At 40.5% G+C, this 24,429-nt stretch overlaps 1 protein-coding gene across 2 annotated transcripts; it reads right to left on the bottom strand.

Moving 5' to 3' along the window:
* On the bottom strand, positions 1 to 23,316 carry LOC112995247 (receptor expression-enhancing protein 5). 2 transcript variants are annotated; one of them, XM_064499783.1, is made up of 5 exons: positions 23,079 to 23,316; positions 22,581 to 22,674; positions 9,182 to 9,320; positions 3,959 to 4,127; positions 1 to 2,531 (listed from the first exon to the last, which is right to left on the bottom strand). In XM_064499783.1, exons 1-5 carry the CDS (start codon positions 23,194 to 23,196, stop codon positions 2,482 to 2,484), a joined length of 570 nt encoding a protein of 189 aa, XP_064355853.1. In that variant the 5' UTR covers positions 23,197 to 23,316; the 3' UTR covers positions 1 to 2,481. The 2 variants fall into 2 exon arrangements, with proteins under 2 accessions (XP_064355853.1, XP_064355854.1); XM_064499784.1 differs by lacking the exon at positions 23,079 to 23,316 and adding an exon at positions 22,750 to 22,866.
* Positions 23,317 to 24,429: the final 1,113 nt, after the last annotated feature.

The raw sequence follows: 24,429 nt of genomic DNA, 5'->3' as shown, positions 1-24,429 counted from the left end.
TCCTGTCAGAATCTCTTTATTTGTATCCATTTTTATTTAGCATATACAACTTCAGCACAGACATTGAGTAGAAGTGTCTATTAACATTGTCCCATAAATGTCGTGAAAACGACTTTGAAAAGAGCACTGATACGAGGGGCCAGCCCAGTGGAGTTATTTGCAGGAAAGGGTAACTTGCTGCAGAAAATACTGTTTTTCTTAAGACTGCACAGTTAGTACTGCATGTTTACTTTTAACTAAAGTCTTCCCAGAAGTTTCTCAGTCTTTCAGAAAAGAAATGGCAGATGGTCATTTCTGTTTGCAACAATGCAAACAAACAAGATCAAGTTATATTAACAACTTTCAAACAGGTGGTAGTTCTTGGTACCTTCAAGTAGAAATCTGATAAGGAGCACAAATTTAGCTGCTGGATCAAGAAATACTGGGTTGTAAAGATAGGAAGTTCATCTAAAGCCCAACTGTTAAGTTCTCTGAGAAATGTAAATGAATGTTCACTGTAAGTTACCTGAAAGTGTTTTATCTCATTGATAATGGTGGAATTTTAAAGAAGTGATGATTTGTTCAAGAATTAAGTTTTGTGTCTGCTGCAAACCTGGATAGTCCTGGAAAATCTCAGACTTACCAACAGCTTTTAGAAAAGCAGTTTTTGTAGTACTTTGTACCTAAATCAAATACAGTATTAAGTGCAAGTATCATTATTTAAGGTAATTTATTTTATGACATAAAACTAAATTACACTGACCACATATGACTGATATGCATGTAACTTTAAAACACAATGTTAGGCTTTAGTATGGCTTGCAATATTAAGTGGGCTAAAGACAGAGGAAGCTAGGACAAGAAATGTGGTTATTAAATTGTGAGTCACTTAGAATTTTCTACTTGCTCACATCTGGAGCTTTGCTGTAAACTTCACTGTTTGCAGTACATCTATTCATAACAAAAGGCTGTCATTGAATAATCAGCCAAATGTATTCATTTACATACTGCAGTATTCTGTATTCTTTCTTCAAATGACAAACCATGTATGCTGTAGGACAGAAAATGATGCACGGTGTATCTCCTGCTTCTCTACTGTAGTTGCTCTTTGACAGCTGTAGGTGCTGTCTTACAGAGTCAGTGCTGTGTTTTCCAGCTTAGTCTGAAGACCTTACTCTTACGACACTATTACATCTGTTCTTATAACAGGTATCTCTCAAATTTAAAACTGATCTGCTAAATAAAAGTGCATGCTTCATTCTTTTACAGTTCTAGTGCCTGAAAATTTAGAGAGGTTTATATATCAACTTGTTGTGGAAAGCCAAAAGCCTTCAGCACCTATCTTAAGGTTACAACCTAATCAATTTAGGATAGTGGACCTAGAAATCACTTTTTATCATATCAAAAATTTAAGCTTAAACTTCTCCATGCTCTGAATTCAGTTCTATTCCAAGAACTGCGAAACAATATATTCTTGTAACAACTTTGCTTCATCAAGTAATCTAGACAGACAGCAACATCCCTTTTCCTCAGGAAGGGTCAGTGCTCATGCAGAGTTGTTCTTAGTACGATCAGAACAGACTGCAGATTTTTTATGAGCAGAAAAAGCTCACAGAGGTTGTGGTGCTAATTATTGATGATAGTGATCAAGGACCGTAACTATTTCGAGAGGACTTCAGAAAAAAAGTGCTTATAATAGCATCGCTCCTTAGTGAAAAGTGGTTTGTGCTTTTGAGTATGATCTTACAAGGCACTCTCTTTTCAATTTTAGATGACAACTTTTAGCAAGAAAAGGCAGGGAGTTGTACTTTACTGATCCTGTGCTCTCAATTTAATGCATCCATTTCTGGCAAATTACTTCACACTTATGTAAGCTGGATCACTTGAATGAAGTTACTCTTTCCTATATTTATTATCCATCAATTTAAGAATACACGCACTGTACCAGATACTGTAAGTTACAGTGAAACATGCAACAGTGAATAATCTGTATTACCAGGTGCCTATAACAGTTTCATCATTTACAACTTCATTAGTGGGGAATACATCCATTATGCCACCTCTCAATAATTCCCTGCGTATTCAAGAGAATCCTTTCAGGCTATATTTTCCTCATACAAAAATTTTATGTTACCAGTTAAACCACACAGTTAAAGTGTTAAGAGTAGTTACATGCACAAAGAGACAACTAAAGTGCAGAGCCTGTGGGATATATACTTTTTATTTATGTTATTGCAGAAGGTGATTACTGAAAGATTTCTTCTGCATGAAGATGAATAAAATATTTTCAGTAAGCTTCAGATGTTGCCCACTGCATTGCTTTTAAATAAAAATGCTTACTTTCTATACAGACAACAGCAAAGTAGTAAGCAAACTTACAACACATTCCTTTAATATCAAAATGTTTCCAAGGCAACATTATTAAAGTTATACCACAGTCCCCAGTAACATCAAGCTTTATAAAGGAGGTGGTAGGGAAACATTCTTTATCCAGTTAATAGTTTAAGTGCTCTTCTTCTCTTCACCCAGCAAGTTCACTGTTGCTTTCTTGGCTGCAGGAGAAAAAAAAGAGTTTAATTTTAGTGGCCTACAAACCAAGTGGCCTATACAGTGTTCTTGAGCTGCATAAAAATGTTATCTTCCTCTCAAGTTACAAAGGAAACATAATAGTTTTAGCATGTGTGTGTGCATGCATGTGTGTAGACAGATAGATAAATGATACTGATAATGTAAGGCTTTTCAAAAATAGATTGTGTGGTGAATCTAAACCATACATGAGGAGCAGCACAATAAACAGCACAGACTGTCTTACTACTATTTTAAGGAGAAAATAGGGCTACTCACAGTCTTTAGGACATCCAGATTCACAGCAAGAAGTTACTATCAAGCTGATGATATAATGCTGGAATAATGCTAGCAGATGTGTGTGTCTGTGGATACGATTTCTTAAAAAAAAAAATACACATAGGTGCAAATTTTTGTATTTAAAAATAGGAAAGAGAAGTAAGTGATGGAATGAAGACAGAAGAATCCCATGTGCGAGATGGAAGAATATTCTTTAAGATATCTCCCTAACAATAATGACTCAGTGAGGGTCATACAGCAAAAATTCCAAGAATACCAGAGAAAGGCAGATCATTGAAATACTGATAGGAAAAATGGCAAGTTAGGTAAGAGGAAGTTGCACTGCATGTGGTGTTTGGGGGAAATGAGATTTAAGGTGCTTGAAGTTTCTTCTCAAAAATTTTCAAATTAAATTTAAATCTTTACTTCAGCTACTTAATACAATTCCTTTTCTTACTCGTAAAATTATCATCAGACATTTTAGAGTATAAGGGTCCTGTTTAGAATGCGAAGAAACAAAAGGAGAAATTAAGCAAGCTGCAGGCTGTGACACAATTAGGAGGCCATTCTAAAAAAATGAAAAAATTAAATAATTTATTTAAAAGTTGGCTCAGAATCCTTTGATTTGCAGAGGAGAGAAAAGTACAAATACTTATATAGACAGGAAAACTTAATTTTACATGTTGCTGTTTGGTGGGGGTTCAAGGATTTGCTTTACTAGATGTTTGGCAGTTCTTTCATAGTACCAGGTATTCAAGATGGTATTTTAGAAGATGCAAGAATGCACTGAAACAATAAGTGCATTTACAGAAAGTATCTTGTGAGGATGCTGACCTGTCTCTCTACAGAGAGAGAGTATTTATATGGGTATGTATGTTGGAAAGTCACACAAGCTAATTAGCTATTTCATACAATTAACAGCTTGCATTCATCAAGCATAACTGCACTGCTAGAAGCTAAAACTGACTGCAATCCTCTTTTCTTGGTACCTTCGTCCAAATTTAACTTCTCCATAAAAATTTATATGATCTTCTTACAAAATTTTCTTCCAGAGACAATAAATATGAACTCTGATATTAGAGTTGTAAAGATGAACTTTCTAATCGATGTGATTACTGAATGGCCTTTTCCTCACCTTCTTTAGTGATGGTATCTGCAGTTTCTGCAGCCTTGTCTTTCAGGTCTTTAACAACACTGTCCAGCTGAGCTTCATGCTTCAGGAAGAAAGGGCGGATAATTCGATGATAGAGAAACTCTGCCCCGTTAGAAGGACTTGGAGCCATGCACCACAACAAGAAGCCACACTACATGGGACAAGGAAATCTGCATTAGTACAGGAAAGGAGGTAGGAAACAAAAGGTGTAGCCTGTCTTCTTAACTCCGTCACAGACTTGAGTATATTTAAAGCAGTACACAACCTTCATTGTGCATGGCCACAGCCTAATAAGTATGCCTATCAGTACTGCTTCATATAATGAACCTTATATAGGAATGATTTCATGCATACTGATAGGATAAAGGAGGAGGGCTGTAGTGATAAAGCTCATCTGTTGGGGGAAAAAAAAAAAGGACATTGCATGTTTTTGTCTTTTTAGTTTAGTAGTATACAATCTAATTAGATGAAACAGTAGTCTCTCTAGCTAGGCATGACTGAAGGTGTAGATACCTCAATCACTTAAATGCAGCCAAAACATATTCCTGTCATTTCTACTTCCTTACCTTGAAAATGCAACAGGGGGAAGAATGGGATGGTGTGCACTGCAGTGTTAAAACTGACATGAAGATAGGATAGAGACAAACTATGCATAGAGCACAGATGTGGGAAACACTTTCAGACTGCACAATTTAGGTATAGCTTTTATACCACCATCTGCTGGGGGAAGTGAGGAGAGAGAAAAGGAAGGTAATATTTTTGCATCTTAAAAAGGGGAGTGAAAAGACAGCTATTACATGTATTGCAAATATCTGTCTTCATCACGTTTATTTGGCTTCTGTTCCACTGTTACATAAAATACAAAGTTACAGCTATGCAAGCAAGATGAAAATATTCAAAGAACGGCAAGTCCCTCAACTAAATTTCCTTCTGCTCTGCAAGTATATACAAAAACATTTTGCAGTGATAAAACTTCAACAAAATTAGGCAGATTTTCTCAACAGTAATACAGTTCCTTCTAGACACAGAGTACACCATTACTGGATGTCAAAACCCTCTTCAGAGAATAAAGGCAGAACAGCTTCTCAGACAAGACCACCTGAGATTTTCTTAAAAGACAAATCAAAAACACCCCAACCTCAGACAAAACATGCTTTGCTTTTGCTTTAGACATGATTAAGCATTTGAGGATTTCCACATCTTTTTGTGAGGGGAGAAAGAGAGGGAAGAAAAACCCCACAAAATCTGAACTTCTGAAAAACACCACACCCAAACACATAGGGTAGACACCAAAAATAGAAAACATCAAACTAATCATTTAAATTACAGTAAAAGTGTAAGCAACTTAAAATTCTGCATTTAAATGAAAGTGATAATGCCACCTTTTAATAGTGTTGGCAAATAGCACCTCTTTTAATAGCTTAGATTTCAAAAGTTTTCCAGTATACGTATCTTCACATAGCAGTATCTCCAGCAGCCGAAGAGATACAGCAAAAGCATATTTCAATGAATGCACCAGAACTTCTGAGAGAAAGTCATTTTTAAAACATAAGCAAAGCTTTTTACTTATTTATGAGGTTTCCAGTATACCGCATAACATAAAAGCATTTCCTAGAAACTCATTTGATTACAGTATCCTTTCAGAAATCCACTGTGCCTAGCTAAATATGTCTCCTTCCTTTCCCTCATACTTTTAATTTTCCACTGGAAAACTGTAAAAGCAAAGCCACACCCAAATATTACTTTAGTGTCACATAAGAAACTCCTAAACAACGTGACCATTACGAGATGACTAAGTCAGTAGAGATTATCTTAAAAGGAAGGTTCTGATGTGAGTTTAACAAAAAGAATAAAAGTTCTTTTGCATTATGAAAACCACATAGTCGTCTTCAGATAATCCAAAATATTTGGAAGGCTTATCTTCCCCTCTGTTCTTCCTCAGATAAGGGATACTGAGATTGCAAATCCTACATGTTTTGCTGTTCAGACATGTGAAATTTTGGCCTAGTTTTCACTGCAATGCACATCAAGATAAAATTTCTCTCTATTATGCCCATCTCTGAAAGTAAAGATCTTTAACCTACTACTTCTGGAGGAGATTGCTACTCCCTTTTTTTTTTTTTTTTTTAAGGCCATTTTTCCTTCCCCTAGATAAAACCATTTATGATATATTTGGAGCTGGAGAGGTATCTTGATAGGATGTCTCTTCAGAAAGTACAGCTCTTTCCTGGGGAGAACAACTGCATTCTATGGAAGATTTTGCTAAACCAATTTAACATCCTTTTAGGTAAGCTTTAAGCTTTTTTCTTTCAAGTATGTGGTTGTGACTGTCTATCAGAATGGCTTAAAAGGAGATGTTTTCCCAGAAGACAGAGAAAGCTTTTTTAAAATAAAGTTTTTCAAAGTAAAGTGCCTACCAATGAGAATGCCTAGCAGGGACATTTCAATTAATTAAAAGAAATAATTCAAAATGCAATAAAAATATGGCATTAGTAAGTAGCAACTGCTGTAGTCTCATTAAGCATGTTCAGAGAAAATAAAAGCAAGAAGTGATGGAATACTTATTCTCAAAAGCTTCTATTTATTTTGGACATAATATAGCATAAAGTATAAATGATAATATATTGTGCTGTTATCTTCCATTAAAAGCTGAGAAGTATATTATTTCCTGTAAAGAATAACTGGCTAACCACTACAAGTTATTTTACTTGTCCCAATATACACAGATGTTACTTAGCTCTCCTTTCTTACAAGGAAATCCCTCAGCTATAAGTCCAACTTCCTCTGAAATTAAAAGAAATCAAAATTACCTTTACTTGCCTAGGAACAAAATTAGTCATTTTGATTTTACAGTCTTGTCCTAATGTAGTCAAGGAAAATTAAATCTTATCCACTTACAGATTTGTTCTCAATATATAAATATAATATATTTGTTCTCAAATACCTATTACTTTTGAAATTTACTGAAACAGATGATTAAACGTATTTTCAAGAGGATATGTACCAAAGTTGCAAATCTCAGTCTTTTCAAAATTGAGTGTGTCAGACTGCTAAACCTCTTTTATTCTTCCCTAGTCTTTTGTGAAATTTTAAAATTACATAGACCATTAAACCTAATATGGTTTGTAAAAAGAGGCTGAGAAAACTCAGACTGTGGAAAGTTTTAACCGGGGGAAAAAAGGTATACTCTTTAGGTGCCTGCAGTTCAGCCACAGGAAGGAACAGTGTTCATGGAACAGAGTTACTTCCATTATGCAGTAACCTGAGCTAGGTTTAAAACACTTGGATCTGGTGCTAATACCTGTTCTTACCCTGGCAGCACAAAATGGAGTTCAAGTAGTTTCTGCACTGCAACAGATGAAGTGATTGCAACTAGGAAACATGGTGTGTGATCCCATGATCAGTTCCATGCTCAAAACCCAAAACATGCCTTATATTACTGCAGATGCGAACTTAACTGACTACTTTAGTCATTAAAATAAGGAGTTCATTTTCATGAAAGTGAAATAGCTTTTTAGTGGAAATTGGTGATTAATTGCATAGGGGGCAGGGGTGAGAGGAGAAAACCGCTGTCTTAAGTCAAAAGCCCTGAAGTCAGTCTGCTACTTTTGAAGTGCTACTGCCCTCACAATGAAAACTCCTACTTCATTTGACTGAGTGCCTCTTAGTAGCACTTTACATAATATAACCAGTATGAAGTGTCTGCTGGAATTCTGTTCTGAAATAGCATTTTAGTATTTGAAGAAAGAACTATTAGTAGGCTCTGGAGTCTCCTTTCCCTCCCACTCCCAAGAATACTCCTAGAATAACCTCTGCTACTTTCTTTGACTACAATATGTTAGTGCCAAAGAAATCATTAAATAATCACTGAAAAAGAGGCAAGCAGATTACATACGCACAAAATCTTTTTTTCATGAGTTATACACATTTCCTGTACTTTAGAGAACAATGCAGATAAATAGAAAATAGGCATTACTAAAAAAATAAAACCTAAGGAAATCCAAAATAGTTCTCAGCTGGAGAACAAAAGTATATGCAAACATTGTAACACATTTTCAAAGGAGTGCTTCAGCATGCCTTGTATCCATCCATAAAAAAAATCCTAGCATTTAAAACTTTAAGGTTGCAGAGCTTAAGCTCTGAATTGCAGAAATATGGGAACACCTAAGATCAGTCTCAGTCCTGCGTATCGAAGTATACAGGAACTGCAAGTAGCCAAGACTCAGTCCAGAGTACAAGCTGTACAAAATGAATGTCAGTATGCAAATTCAGCATATTTGAAAAATGAAAGAGACCTTGAAATATGCATGTATGACATATCTGGGTTTCCATTTCATAAGATCGTAAAGGAAACCTAGAGACACCACAAACTATACTACAAGAGGTTTTAGTCACAGCCGGATTTAAAGTGCCAAGCTGTGGGCTTTCCCCTTTTCCCCACAAGCAAGCTCTCCCATCCTTCCACCCAGTCAGCAATGCTTTCTGATCCTCTGCCAAAGCCTTCCGCCTGCCTTTATATCACAAAAGTAAATCTCTCCTTCTCCCCACTACTGACAGCAAATACTTTCACATGTATGTGCCTTCTGTGGTTACCCTAGAAAGCTGTGCATTTATCTTAAATGCTTCCTTCAGTTGTTTTACTTTTTGCTGAACTGAGAAAAGTATCTTACTGTCTATGCCACCACCACATGTAAATGTGGTATTTCTGGTACAGCATTATCAGAGCCATCTGTGTTTGGTCTTTGCTTGCTAGGTCAGCCTGAATTTCAACTGCATCGTCTTCAGAAAGGATGCTGTGCTGGCATGAAGAAATCCTTGACACATTTTTTACCACCAAGACATTAGAAAAGAAGATCTAAAAATGCACTGTATGAATTCAGAACTGTTAATGTGAGTATACATCATATATATACATATACCGGCTTTCAACTGTACATCTGCAATAGCCTCTTCTTTTCTAAAACACCACAGTTCTTTCCTTGCCATCCACCCCAGCTTCCCCTCTTGTTTCACAAAACCATCAGCCTTAGGCAGATCACTTTCACAGTGCTAGAATAACAAATAACAGGTAATCAGCATCTAAAAATAAGGTGCGACCCAGGAATGATTCCAGGAAAAATCTGCTGTCATCTATTTGTTCTGAAAACATTAAACCAGCTACATCAAAAGTCTTGTTTTAGGGGAGGGGGAAATGAATTAACCTACCTTTAGCATGTAGTAGAAAGGGAACCAGGACAGAAAGATATCAGAGAAGAATTCTGCTATGCTGAAAATACCATACACAACCCAGTAAGTCAGCCACTGTGTGTCATCATCTTTGTTGGGGCTTTCAATAGCCTTGATTCTGGGAAGAAAACAAAAGAAGTGAGCAGGTCAGTAGTGCCAGTTTTATCTACAATGGTGAGGTTTTTATGTCTTAGATTTGTTGTTACTTATGAATTCCCATAATTTAATTTCTCTATATGCTGTACAGAAGAGACTTAAACAGTATCTATCATACAGACAGCGTGCCCATGATCTTTGAATAGCAAAGCCTTTTTCTACATGTAAGGCTCAAAAAAGAAAAGATACTTGAGCTATTTCTAGCTCTGTGGTTTAAAAAGAAAAAAAAAAATAGCTTCCTCACCTACCAATTAGTTGGATAGAGGAAGAGAGAGGAAAGTATTTGGTCAGTTCTGCACGCGTCTATATTAACACTTTAAATTTAGTTCAGGATTTTGAAATTAATCTTAAATATCTTTAGTTATCAGGTATGTGAGCTAGATTCCTTTTTGAAAAGCTAAACCAGAAGATGTGCTCTAACTACTAACAAGCATTTTCACTTTGCTTCCACAGAAGCAAAACAGAGCTTGTGCAAAGTAACCTCCCCCAAACGTGTAGCATCAACTGCAGATCGGCAGCAGCAACTGCTTTGCTCTATAAATCCACTACTATGGGACTTGCAAATTATGATGTAGCCTATGTTAGTAAGAACAGCATGGAACAATCTCTAGTAAAGTCTTGGGGTTCCCATTTAATGACTAAATTGCTTTTTGTTCTCCAACTTCTAGGAGAACGTAGTTCAGGTTTATGCAGTTTTAACAATAAAATAGCTTAAGTAAAAATGCACGAGTTTTCTTTAGTAAAAGTAGTAAAGCAGAGATTCTAGACTTGCTAAATCCTAGATTACTACCATAAAAAAGTTGACAGAATTACAGAGTGGTTGAGGTTGGAAGGAACCTCTGGAGATCATCTAGTCCAGCCCTCCTGCTCAAGCAGGGTCCCCTAGAGCACACTGCCCAGGACCCTGTCCAGGCAGCTTCTGAGTATCTCTGAGGAAGACGACTCTACAACCTCTCTGGACAACCTGTACCAGTGGTCTGTCACCCTCACAGTAAAAGAGTTTTTCCTTATGTTCAGACAGAACTTCCTGTGTTTCAGTTTGTGCCCATTGCCTCTCATCCTATTGCTGGGCACCACTGAAAAGAGTCTGGCCCCATCCTCTTGACACCTTCCCTTCAGATACTTAGGCACATTGATAAGATCCCCTCTCAGACTTCTCCATGCTGAACAGGCCCAGCTCTCTCAGCCTTTCCTCATAGGAGAGATGCTCCACTCCCTTAATCATCTTAGTAGCCCTTCGCTGGACTCTCTCCAGTAGGTCCATGTCTCTCTTGGACTGGGGAGCCCAGAACTGGACACAGCACTCCAGATGTGGCCTCACCAGGGCTGAGTACAGGGGGAGATCACCTTCCTCGACCTGCTGGCAACACTCTTCCTGATGCAGCCCAGGATACCATTGGCCTCCTTGGCCACAAGGGCACATTGCAAGCTCATGGTCAACTTGTTCATGTTAAAGAATAGTGAACTGAAATGGCCGACAAGCCTAATTTCCGTAACAGTTCATCAGGACTCCCAAGTCCTTTTCTGCAGAGCTGCTTTCCAGCAGGTCAGCTACCAGCCTGTACAGGTGCATGGGGTTTTAGAAGGAAATGCTAGCAAGGGTGAATTTGATAATGTGAAACTTGAGAGTATTAAAAAGCATTTATCCTCTCCACTCATGCCATAGGATTAAAATTTGTATACTCAGTTTAATGAATTTCATTTCAATTCTCTTAATATTTTTATTCCCTTAATATTAAACATGTTGCTGAAGCAACATCTGTGGGATGTGCCAAAGGTGTAAAGTTTTCTTTTAAAATCTGTAATAAAGATTAAGAGGGAGATTTACAGAGTGGAAACTACAGAGAGATGGCTGTCTGTGAATACATTTCCTGCTTTGTGAATTCACAGACCCTTTGGAGTGTGTCACTTCCTAGTTCTATAAGCTAAGAAAAAAATCAATCATGTGACGTGTTTTAGAAAAAGTACTGGCATACCCACCACACACACACACTCCAGATTGGCTTAGCTACTGGACTGAATTACTTTGAAACGCAATATGAAGATTTTGCACTTGCATTATACTTATGTATTATTTCAGTTAGAGCCTGTGGCTGTCAGCAAGGTCCTCTGTGTGGGATAGTAACAGCCCTTGCCCCACACTTTTAAGCACAACAAGGTGTGGTTGTCAAAGTACCACATCAGCCCAACTGGAAAAACAGGTATGCCACAGGTGGACAGCAGCAGGTCTGCTTACTGCTGTTCCTAACAACACAGCACTAGCAAACAGCAGTTCCAGGCACTTTTCTCAAAGACAGTGCCAACCTCACTAGGGCCTGCCCTCCCACTCTAAACCACATTTTTTCCTAGGCCTGCACCTCTCTTTCAGTTGTTCTAGTATCACTGGATAGGGAGTTCTACAACAAAGGGGAGGCGAGGGAGAGGGTTACTAATCTGGGCTGGGTTTTTTATTATTATTATTTTGGAGGTGTGAAACAACACTTCTGGAAGGAAAGAAAAAAACTACAAATAACTGGTAGGGAAGTTACAGTGTTGAAAAAAGGGACGAATAAAGGAGAGAACTGAATTAACTGCAAGGTTTCTCAATGCTACAGAAAACTTGCTGCAGGCCTTAAGTGCATGAATTATGCTGGTTATGCAGACAAGTTTGCTATTAGAGGCATTTATATTGATGAAGGGTATTTCAGATTTCACAATATGCATGTTAGCTTGGTATTTATGAGCGAATGCTCAGCAGTGAAACGGCTAACAGTCTTGCTATTTTCCAGTCATCCACAGATTAAGGAGACATTGTTTAATTTCTGTTGACATTATTAAAGCCATCTTAGAAATCATGAAAATTAGAAATTTCCATCAAAAAGCTTAGAATCTCCAATGCTGTAGCAAAGGGCAGATGACATGATATCGCAGTGCTAATAAGACATATTTTATTAACTTATTTTCTCTCTTGCAAAAATGAATGACCTTTAAGAGCTCCATAAATGCAGTGCTATAGGTGTGCCCCATTCGAATTTTTACCATCTGCTGCTGTAGTTCCTTAAGTTGATGTCCAGCCTAGTCAAATCAGAGAACTAGAATTGACTGCCTCCATATAGACCTTAAACAAAGATCCCTAATAACAAGCAAATAATAATAAAAAAGTATCAGACTTAAGAAGTTAGGCAGATAGACATTTTTTCCTGTCTGTCAGGTATTCACTGACTTTTAAAGTACTTCAGCTTCATAGGGATACCTGTTCAACATATGCTTATGTCTACAGCATATCCACTCATCCAAAAATCCCAAGATATGGCAGCCTTTGCTCCAAAGTATTCATCATCCGTGAATAAGTCCTGATGGAACCTACCAGACAGCACTGCCAATCTTGCAAATTTCAGTCAAACTGTAACGCTGTGAATCCTTAAGTGCTGAAGCAATAAATGCCAATTTTTTTTTTTTTTTGTAACTATGAGTTACTAGCCCTCATGGCATTAGAGAAAAACATTTGGAAACACTAACCCCAAGGACATAGCACTAGAATAATAAAAAATAAAATAAAGTAAAGCAACTCTAATGATATGAATGCTGGCAACACAGAGAATGAGCCACCCCCAAAATCCTGTCCTTTAAGCTTAGGAAAAACAAGACCACTAAACTGGGGGAGAGAAAGGCTGCCCTGTAGCCCAGCCAAGCAAAAGTCAAGTTATTACTTGATCTTGAGAACTGCTGTTTTCATTGGAGCTTGTGTGCTATACATGGTATCCTACAGTTTTCTCAGTCTTCCTCCTGGACGTGCTTAGAATTCTAAAAAATAAGGATCGCTTTTATCAATGATAATCCCACTTAGTTGGGGGGGGGGGGGAGCCCCACGGAAAGTAAAGAAGAATGAATGAAGCAGGGACATCAACGACTGAAAATTTTAACTGCAGTCAAGGAAAGGCAAGTATCTGATGAGCATTCTGCCTCAGAATGGGGAACAATATATCCCTCAGCTGAGAGTACCAGTGTGAATCCATATTCTAGCTCTTCTCTATTTAAAAATAAAAGGACAAAAGTTATCTCCATCCTCCCCTACTTATACAGTATTTCAAGAGTAAGTCACAGAAAGTCCTTCACATTCAAGAATCAGCAATACGATGTATTTCTGTAAAATATCCAAAATATGTTTGTCATTTATAACTATTTTCTTTTCAACATCTGAATCTCACTATAATTAGACTGAACTTTAGTAACATTCTATAAGAAACTCTTGTACCTCTGTAATGTTCTGTGCAACTAACTTTAGGAGACAATGTGTCACGCACGCTACTTCAAGCCAAGAACATTTTATTTTTTTCCATGTTAAGTCATGAATCGATCAGTGTAATATTCCAAATGCAATCTCCATTAGTAAGTGAAAGGATACAGATCAGAGATGAATGCGAATCGTGAGACGCTGGCACTAGAGTCACATTTAGAACAGCCTTCTCGTAATGGTTATTTGTACATCATAAGAACAAGTCAGTCAGTCCCAGTAGCATATAACATTACAATCTCCTAACAAAAAAAGGAACATCCAAAACCTAGAGTTTCAGATTTAAAAAGAAAAGAAGAAATACACTGTCAGCTTTTTATCACTGCAAAGGATTTTATGTGGTGTTTATACACTAACTGTAGAGGCCTTTATTTAAAGCCTCAAACAACTATTCATAGCAGCATGTCGGAGGTAACAGCAGTCATTGTGAACACCTTCCAGTAGACTGGATGGTGAATGTTCCAGCTCAGTTATTTTAAAAACAGATGTTTGCCCAGTAGAGAAAATGACCTGCCATGGGCCCGCACTGCCACTTGTACAGGCAGATGGTGACCCAACTGAAAACTTCTTGGCTGGGTTCATTTTTAGCAAGATCTCTTCCCTGATAACCTGCTAACTGGTGAGGCCAAAGAAGTGCTGAAGCTGCCATTTTCTCTGGCCGTCCAGTGTTTTATGTAACTACATTCATTTATGTAACTACAGTCTCAGAATACCAGTTCAATTTTGATTGTGTGTCTCAGAATCAGTCAAACTGAATTCTAGATCGAATGTGATTATTTTTTCCTGTTACCTGACGATAGTATATACTGGTCTAATTTTAGTAAGTTGCCAAATTCAGTTCGCTCACATAAAGCATCTGGCTCCTTTTGGCAAAAATAAGATCTCTTCCAGGAAAAGACTGTTACATATTCCTAAATTAGCTCCAGCCTAACAAGTTATTGTTAGTGTTAATTCACACATGTAGTACGCACAGAAAAAGTTTACTGTAATTTCACTGGTTTGGAGGCTGGGCAGAAACCAAGACAGACATGCCAAAATCTACTAGTCTAGTGTCATGTGAAGTGATCCCTCAGAACCCTGCAATCTCCAAGGCATACCTGATGGCTCTTAGAAAGGTACAGGTAAACAATTTAACACAACAGATACAACATGAGCCTCTGGTATAAGCCAAGAAATCTTTGGTGCACAGTAAGCCACCCAGGCATCAACCTATGTATTTCATACCACACTGTACTGCTTAAACTAAACCCAGTGCTCACGCTGTAGTTAAAGAAGATAAACCATTTTGTTCATCTGTTTTTCAGCTTTCTAACCAGTGATACACTGCATGAGTAGGCAGGCATATTTTTGACCCTCTTAGTTGTGCATGGCACTTTTTTTTCTTTAACTTGAAAAAACTGAAATTCCCTGTACTTCTAGATCTTATATTTATCAGTGCATCTCAACTCTTTGTAGCAGTTTGTTGGTATTTGAAAGTAATTTACTTTTAGCTCTCCAGCCATCCCTGTGGGATCAACAGTCAGCTGTAACACAGACCTCCTAAATTTGGCACCTCCCTGTCATTCTCATTTCAGACTCATCTTGACAGGCTGCCTCTATGACATCTGGCATCACTTCAATGAAGGAAGTACCTGTTTATTTGTATTTGCTTTATTACTTTATCTTTTTTATTTTCATCCAGCAATTAAAAGCCTTATGTCTTCCATCTTTCTTCCTGCTTACTGCATCCACTAGTAGGGCCATGCATTTCCAGATCCTGAAAACATCTTTCTGTCAAATACTCTGCAATATTTGTATATATGCAAGCCTGCCATCTCCCCACTCTCATAATTCTTGCGTGTCCAGAAGATGGCAGCAGATGAACTCATTAAGCGACAGCAATTCATTGTCCATGGAGAGCCAGATATTAGCAGGAGGCAACGCCAAATAACACAACAGTGGTACAAAGTCTTCCAGCTTCCTTTCTTCTAAGAATGGAGACTGAGCTAGCAAGAGGAGCACAGGACACCGTCTACCAGTTGAGCAAGTTCTACGAACTACGTGTTAAGTCAGCACCAAGCCACATTCCCACAAAAAGCAGCAGTCCTGTCACCTCATTGCTCTCTCCTTATTCTTACCCCCTCTCTTGTGCTGGAACAAGGGCCACATGATAGATCAGTTCCCCAATTTTAACTCAAGTTAAAACTAGCCTCTCTCTCCTTCCCTCCCCCCTGGACTTTTTTTGCCAGGATGGATTAACCTGTTTCAGTTCCCCAGGCCATCTGCCAAACAGTTAGGTAACTGCTTGTTCCAGCACACTGGCCAGGCGACACAGGCGGTGCTGCGCAGCAGCAGCACCAGCACAGTTCAGCTCACTACTCCCCTAGAAGCTATTCATGTACTTTCTCTGGAAAGGTTATTTGCTGCACTTCCATCCTTAACATAGGCAAGGAAAGTCACTGCTGGCTTTCCTGGAGCTCACCTGTGCTTGCAGTCTCCCGCTAAGCTTTACCAGCTTTACTATTGGCTGTACTTTCCGCACTAGCGGTCAGACCAGTATTGCTACATGGTCTGCTAGCCCTGCTTTGGTAATGTCTAATTCTGTTTATATTACAGAAGTCTTTCAGATTGTCTTCCCTCAAGGTGCTGACAGGAAAGACGAGCTTACAGGTACAGTCAGGGAGTTTAGAAAAAAACTAAATCCTACCTTTGTGGTACAGACACGCTGCATTTCCACAAGAGGAAGCCACATGTTAACAGTCTGAGACGCAACAGTTCTGGCTTCCTCTGTATTTGTGACAGAGGGTTTTGTTTGAAGAAAAAAGAATATTTCACATGCAGCGATTGCCGCTCCCCAGCTGTTATTGCTTAGGGTGTAAGCCCAGAGATCAAACACAGTACTATTGTTTACTGAGTAGAGAAAGACTGGGCCTCTGCTATATTCTTCTGGCAATCAGAAAGAACAGAAGTTATGTTTTCCTGTCAACCTACGTTGCATGGTGGAGATTATATTCAAGCGTAATTTTATTACAGCTGTTTTTCAGCTCTATTTAAATTCTGATTTTAAGTTTTATCTAATGTTCAGAGACCCTCACACACAAGATTCCATGGAATATTTGTTTTCCTAAAAGCAGAAGGCAGCCTCATCCTCATCCAAAAATTCCCTAAATATAAATTTGTATTTTGTTCATTGTATGCACAATGACAGTAGGTGCCCTTTTTTTTGGAACAGCAAGATGTTGCCAGCTCTCGTATGTTCGAGAGTTTCATAGCTGCGGAGAAAGACCTCTAAAATGTAACTAGAATACACGACCAGACAAAACAAGTAAGAAAATAAGAACTACAACTAATAATAATCCAATATTTTTTCTAATCTCACTTTTGAGTCCAGCTCAATTTTTCCAGCAGTTAGAATTAGCAATGCTACACATTAAATTTTAGAATTATTGTGATTCTCTATAAGGAAGGGTAGCTTAGAAATATACACAAACTAGGGTCTGTTGGAGTAAGGCAAACCATTCCATTAACATCTGTAGGCCTGCATCAGGCAGGTATACAGAGATCACTTCAGTAAGACAGAATAGCGTGTGCAGAGTGCAGTACTGCAGCACATCTTGACTAAGAAGGTCTTGTAAAGTGCCTGCATTTATTATGGCTCAAACATATCTTCATTCCCTAAAAACAGTATCTAGATCAGTTAGAAACTGGAAATCTTCCAATTAGTTTAATTCCAATTGTAGACCTGTAGCACAAAGATCTTTATGTTTTTAAGCTAAATTTAATATATGGAAAAGCAATTCTAATTTTCCTACAGTAATTGTTATATTAGGTGCTCTCTCCAGTATGTGACCACTTGCTCTTTCGGACAAATCATGTGCTTTCCTTTCAACCAACAGATACAGAGCTTTTATTTTAAACACATCACAAGTTTTGGGGAAGTGACTGGCAGAACAGATGCAAAAGTTAAAAAACTTTTTAGTGTTTGAAACCTCATTCAAAGAGCGTTGAATGGGGAAAAGACTATAAATGAAAACAGATTTGGAAACTTTCTGCTGTTTTTTAAACTGAGCATTGTGAATATGGTTACCTACATCATCTTGCTCAAATCATCTTTATAAAGCAGCAATGGAACGTTACTCAAGAACATTAACATACCATGCAGCATTTTCCCTATAGGAAAAAGAGAGAGCCTTCTCCTAAGTTTTTTTTAGAGAAAACAAATTTGCTGCCCTCTCTCTCAACAAATACATGAATGATTTTACATGTTCAAAGCATCCTTGACCAAAGAAAAATCACCATTCCTATTTTAGAGGCATGGAAGAGGCAAAGGAACTAGGAAGGAGACTCAAGACCACAAGAATACTCAATAAAAGACTTGAATTGTATATGTTTCTACCTCTCCACACTCAGTCTAGATTAAGTCTTATGTAAAATGACATGAGCAGCACTTACATAGCAAAAACAGCTAAATTGAAGCAACAGCATAAAATTAGCCAAAGCAGGGGTATTATTGTGCTATATTGCTTTTCTCCCCTTAAGACACCAGTAATAAGTTCACGCATTTTTACTGTCCAAAGCCATTTTCATCTTGGCAATTTTTAAACTAACGTGACAGCATTTGTGAAACTTCAGCAAATCCCTCACATGCATTTCTTAGTCATCAAAGACTCCCTTCCTGCCCGCTCTTTATTTTTTTGGTGGAGGCTGCTAACCACCACTGGCTATGGGTGGAGCTACATTTAAACAGGCTAACTCTGGAAAGTTTAGAGAAGCAATGAAAATATTGGCAGTTATTTAAAAAACTGCCAACACTCATTTCTTCCATCTAGGCTGATTATTCCCTTGTGCAGTTAAAGCTCAGTAAATACATAAAAAGTTGCTTCTGTCATTTGTGGCAGTTTTAAATGCTAGTCTACTGCAGACAGAAAAGCCTGCAAGTGAATATTAGCTTTCAGTTTAAGACAAGTTACTTTATTTCTTTACAGAGCACTGAACAGAATTAGCAGGAGTAGGCCCAGAATTTTACCACAAACTTTAATCCTGATTGTCTGACTTTCTGGGACATAGCCAGATAATCTTTACTTGGAAAAAACACTTTTCAGTTTTGCCTACGTAAGAGCCTCATGGGTTGGCCCTTGATGACGACATGGCATAAAAGACTTGGAGTTTTGGAAGATTTTGTATCACTGGAGGAAAAAAACTCCTTCATGTATAAACCCACCACAGACTTGCACAAAGCAAAGCTAAATGTGAACACCAAGGGGGAATGGGCAGGGGGGAGGGGGGACAGCTGTGCCTGCATGAGACAGTTGCAAGTATTAACCAGGGAGTCCCCCCCCACCTTGGGTTGGCTTTGTGCATTCATTAGCACTCCCTGGGGCAGACACAGCACCGGCTGATGTGAATCGGGCAGCTGCGCAGCTGCAGCAGTATCGCATAACACTGAAGGTCACCCACACCTTATCAGCTAGGCCTAACAAAGGGGCTGCCATCCCCAGTGCTTCTCCACTGAAGTCTGCACCTGCTGCACCCACACACAGTGCATACAAAGAAGAGCATAAATGATAAGAAAGAAAACTGCATAATTTTACAGGGTGTGGTGGGCAGAAACCTGCACATCCATGAAGTGGTTCATGTTTCATGTATAAACAGACTGAATTCTGATCTGAGCATCCTTCTCTGGGTTTGTTTTCAATCTACTATTCTTTCTTTTGGGCAAGCAGAGAGGATGGACAGTAACTATCATGACCAATGTAATCCAAAACTAAAATCCTAAACTAACAGTTAGATTTGGAACATGCCTAATGGGTCACTCATTCAGTGCCCTGTTTGGCATTTTAGCCTAACAGTAAGGACAGGGTGTGATCTCTCTCACAGCTCTTGCAGAACACAGACTCCTCTCCCACCATTTAATGAGTGTCCATTCTTCTGAAAAGACAGAAACCTGGCCAAGTATTTAGTTATTTCTCATATTAAACAATTTAGTCAACCACAATATAGAAATGATACACTCACGGATCTATTTCATAATAAAAATCAGTAAATTAACTGGGAAAAAGCAATCTGTTTTTCTCTTTCAGTACCCTCTTGAGATGTTTCACAGTTGGTCCCATTGTTGAAAAGTCAGTGTAAACATCAAATTAACACTCTGCATAATACCTTCAGTCAACGCCTCTGTTCTCTGACCTCTTCTAGGAGCCACAGCGCTTCGTTTTACTTACAGGGGGAGTCACTTGAGCATGTTTTCAGCTGAGCTGATATTTTGCCCAAAGCTAGGAAGCAAATCTCACTACTGTTGTCAAATCCCATAGCACGCTCTTCAGCTGTCTTTTCAAGAGGGCCAGAATGAATAGGAGTGAGGAATAAGCAAACCATCCCAAGTAGCACTCTTTGTGCTTTGAGTCCGCAAGCATGGGGAACAGCACTCAGCAGATCCAGAGCAGAGGAAAGGGAAGCAGGAATCTCTCCAGTAATTCAGCTTTAGCCCACCACAGTTTAGCCCAGTATAAGAGCGAGCACCAAACAGGATTCTTGTCCACAGTCAAGCGGCCCATGCTAAAGAGCAGACTGAAGGCCATCTCCCCTGGTGCCAGGCTGACCCTGTAACCCTGTAGAGGCTGGCAAAGGCAGTACTTCCTATCCTGAGTTCATGCACCTTACCCCCAAATAGAGGAAGCAGAATGGGACCACGAAAATACATGCACATTACCACTCCTTCCCCGTGTCTCCTCTGCACCCATGCTGGACTGCCAGCAGGTCTGAGGCAGAGGAGCGCAGATGGGAAAATGCTACATACCAGCTCTGCATTTGGGAATGAGCGCAAGGGGAGTAAGCCCACCTGTGTTGTCAGCAGGCGGCTTCATCCATAGGCTGCCACTGAAAGACCCCGGCATAAGGCACGTTCAGCAGTGTAATCCCTACTTTAACTTTGTACAGTAGGAAATACTAATAATGCTCCAGGTTTGATTTCAAGCAATAAAGATACATTTAATCTAATTTTGATACGGAAAAAAGAAGCTAAGAAGTACATGTTACCAACACATAAATAATGCTATTAAACAGCTAAAGGGATACATACTTCCAAACCCATACTGATGGATTAAATATGTTTTAAATTAGATTTTAATGTAAGATTATAACTAATTTCCTCCTAAAAATGTTTTAGCATTAAGAAGATACCTAAAGTGAGAGCATTAAGTGGAAAAGTCAGAAATGGCATTGTATTCATGTGCATGTTATTTGGATTTTTTTTTTTTTTTTTAAGTAAAATGTGCAGCCAAGGACAATGCCCCATGCACCCACCACTAAAGAAAACACAGTAGTAACATCAAAGAGGTGACTTTTTACATTAAGATAGATTTAAAACATCTTCCTACATGTAGAATGGTAGACATATTACTTTCAGTTTATCTTTGGGTAAAATAAATTTTCTAGATTTGGAAGCAAAAAGAAATCGGAAGAGAAAACTCATTATCTCCATTTTATTTGGTACTATCTTGCCTTCACAGTTCTAAGAGCTTTTATCAGTTTATTCAACAAAGCTGCCAGTATGCAACTATTCTCTGTGCTCATTTGTATATTCATATAATCAGAAGACATATGAAAAGACAAACAGTATAAAGTGACCTCAGACATAAATTATTACATAAATATAGTTCCTATGCAACTATTTTAAGGTTTTGAAGCCTTATAGGCTGATATACTGTATTTTTACTTTCAGGTTTTAATGAAGAAAATAAAATTTAGGTATAAATTGCTTTATAAAAATTAAAATCTAAGTTTCTCTAGAGTTGTTCTTGGCCTATAATCTTCTAAATTAGTGCCCACCAGTAACAGCATTCAGAAAAAAGTTCTGTAGTTCTAAACACTACAATCAAAAGATGTTTAAAGAGGTAGTTTTAATCTTGTCAGAGTCTAAAACTAAGTCAATCTTCAATATATCTGAAAAATACAACAGAAGGAACAAGCAAAGCAGTGTATTTTGTATTCCTAGGAGCTAAGTATAAAGAACGTATTTTTAAAAATTGCTGACTGCATTTATGCACCATTATTTAGAAGGCAAACAGTGTTTTGACAATCTATTAGTACAGTTGGGAAGGACTTCCATTTTATGAACATATTTGGCTACACAGGAGTTTTCATACAGTATATTTCCAAAGCCTTTTGCAACATACTCCACTGTGGTTTTACCTAACAGGAAATCTGTTTTACTGTAATAACTTAAAAATCTAATGCCCATGAAAGATATCAGATACTCTTAGAAAGAAAACTCCTAAGGAGGCTTTCCTGTGCCATCCTTTGAAAAATGAAATGTTTTGAGGTCTTTTACTCCCAAAAGGTGCTTCAATGTCTTCATTTCTGCCTACTCATCAGCTAGGCTATTTTGGAGTAAACACCATTCCTTGATGCAGCTCTGTCTCAGGACCCTTACACAGCACTTTGCATTAAACATGCTGACGCTGCATCTGTGCCCTCCTGCCACATCTGAGAGCAGCCTCAACTGGAAATATCAATACGTATTTCATCAGATACCATTAGCGCAGCAGATAAGATACAGCGATCCAACTTCCCATTACAGATGGCAAAGCTACAAAGTCAACGCAGAAGCATAAAGCACTATGGGAGCAGATTTTCAAGTATGGAAATTACCAAACCATCTGTGATTTTCTACTGAGCGTTCGCCAGATGGGAAGAGAGCTCGTTCTTCACCTAGTGCCCGGGGACCACAAAAGCCAGCAGGGCCGGGTGTGGGACAGCACAGCCAAGGGAGAAACCGCCCAGGGCGCAGCGCCGCGGGAGGGACCCGGGCCAGGAAAGGGCTGCGACTGCGCCACGGCCCTTTCCTCGCCCAGCGCCCCACGAGCAGCGGGGCAAAAGGGGCAAGAGGCACGGAGACGTTTCTAGAGCCGAACCTCCTGACGCCGATCCGTTCCCCCCCCCGCCGCCGCGGCGCCCCCCGGCCCCACTTACGAGATGTACGCGGGGTAGGCGAAGCCGATGAGGTTGCAGAGCAGCGAGGCGCCGTAGCCGATCACCAGGTACACGGCCACCGCCCCGACGACGGCTGCGCGGGAGAGAGCGGAGAGCCGTTAGCGGGGGCCGGGGGGGGGGAGGCGGCCCGCGGGGCGCCCGCGCTCACCTGCGGCGCTGAACGGGTACATGCCGCCGCAGCCGCCGGGCTCCGCGACCTCCCGCCGAGGCAGGCGCTACCCCGCGGGCGGGCAGCGCGGGGCAGCGGCGGGGAGGGCGGCGCCGGCCACGGCGGGGGGGGCTCCACAAAGCGCGGCCGGCGGCGGGGGGGGAGGAGCGGGCAGGCGCGGGGCCGCAAGCGGCGGCCACGGCCTCCCCGCCCGGCGGGGGCGGCCGCAGCGCCAGCGCGGCACCCGGTAGTGCCGCGCAGCCACCGGGCCGGGCGGCGGGGGGAGGCGGGCCGGGCCGGGGCCGCGCAGGGCGGCGGCGGGCACCCACCGATGGCGATGTAGGTGCGGCTGACGCCGGTCTTGCTCTCGATCTTCTCCAGCACGGCGGTCATGCAGTTCTTCTCGTGCAGGAACCGGTCAAACCGCTGCCGCATCGCCGCAGTCATGGCGAGACCGGTGCAGGCGCCCGCTGCTGCGCCTCAGCCCTGGCCCGCGGCAGCGCGCACTGCCCGCGGGCACGCTGCGGCCGAGGGACGGGCTCTGCGCCTGGCACCGCCCGCCCGCCCCGCCCCGCCCCGCCCGGCGCCGCCCGCCCCCGCCACGGGAGGCGGTGCCGCGGCCGACGTGGGGGCCGGCGGGAGGGAGGGAGCCATCTTGCTCCGGCCCGGCCCGGCCCGCGAAATGGAGGTCGGGGCCGGCGGCGCGGTCCGAGGCCGGGTGTCCTTAGGGCGGCGGCCGCCGGGTGCCAGCGCTGTGCCCGCACAGCGGCTTAGGTACAAGGACGTTGTTGCGGAGGCGCCAGCGCTAAGCTTGAGGCGGGTGGCCGCGGGCATCTTTGTGGTGAAAGTGCCCGTTGTCTAAATGAGCAGCCAGCCCTTCTTTTGGCACAATGGAAATTTGCAGATCTCCTGTGTAAATAAGCTTCAGCCATCCTTCTGTGTTGCTCAGTAAGGTGCCTGTCCCCAGTGCGGGACGAGAGCGGAAGGGCTCACGCCACGGCCTCCCTCCGCAACCCTCAGGTAGCCACCTCTAGTCCCCTAAAATTGCATGTGGCACTGCAGAGCAAGAGGTAAAAATGCGATATGTGCTGTCGCAAATTTTGGATGCCAAGTGATGAGGAAAAAGAGACAAAAAATAGAAACTGAAATAAAGTAGAAGAAAGGTTTTGATAATGTGATTATGCTGTTACTCAAGAGGTGCATGATCACACTGAGGGCAGCAGTGGATATCTATAACTGTACCCTAGGACTCATGCTTTTCTTGTGCAGAAAATATAATTTATTGGCTATGACATAATCTTGGAAGCATCCTTGGCTGGGCTGACCCTTCTCAGTATCTCCTCTGCATCTGGCTCAGCTTTATAGCTTGTAATGTAGACTCTCCATTTCTCCTTCAAATCTGTGTCACTCACAAGCATGCAGGAAAATCCTGATTTGTCTTCAAAAGTTTTTTTTTCTTTTCACCTAAGAAAAAATTAAACCTAAGTGGTACATCATCCTTTCAAGCTCTCATTGTCTTTGGGTAATGCATCTTTCAAGGAATTGAAGACAAACTTGTCTAACTGTTGAAAACCCTTTTCTTCTTCCATAGTAGCTCTCTTAATAAGGCAGAGGTGAGGAGGAGAGAGAGAGTAATGCCTGCTCTCTAACCCCAGGTCAAAGGTTCATCCTGTAATTTCA

Source organism: Dromaius novaehollandiae, chromosome W (genome assembly GCF_036370855.1).
Source record: "Dromaius novaehollandiae isolate bDroNov1 chromosome W, bDroNov1.hap1, whole genome shotgun sequence".
NCBI lineage: Eukaryota > Metazoa > Chordata > Aves > Casuariiformes > Dromaiidae > Dromaius > Dromaius novaehollandiae.
This window is presented reverse-complemented; position numbering and strand designations above follow the sequence as displayed.

What these genes read in the sequence shown, in the direction of transcription:
- LOC112995247 (XM_064499783.1), bottom strand. Translation starts at nt 23,196, where the DNA reads ATGACTGCGGCGATGCGGCAGCGGTTTGACCGGTTCCTGCACGAGAAG. An exon ending in CCGCACCTACATCGCCATCG is followed by an intron (nt 22,675 to 23,078) that starts GTGGGTGCCCGC and finishes TCTCCCGCGCAG; the next exon opens with CCGTCGTCGGGGCGGTGGCC. An exon ending in CTTTCTACTACATGCTAAAG is followed by an intron (nt 4,128 to 9,181) that starts GTAGGTTAATTC and finishes TGTCCCATGTAG; the next exon opens with TGTGGCTTCTTGTTGTGGTG.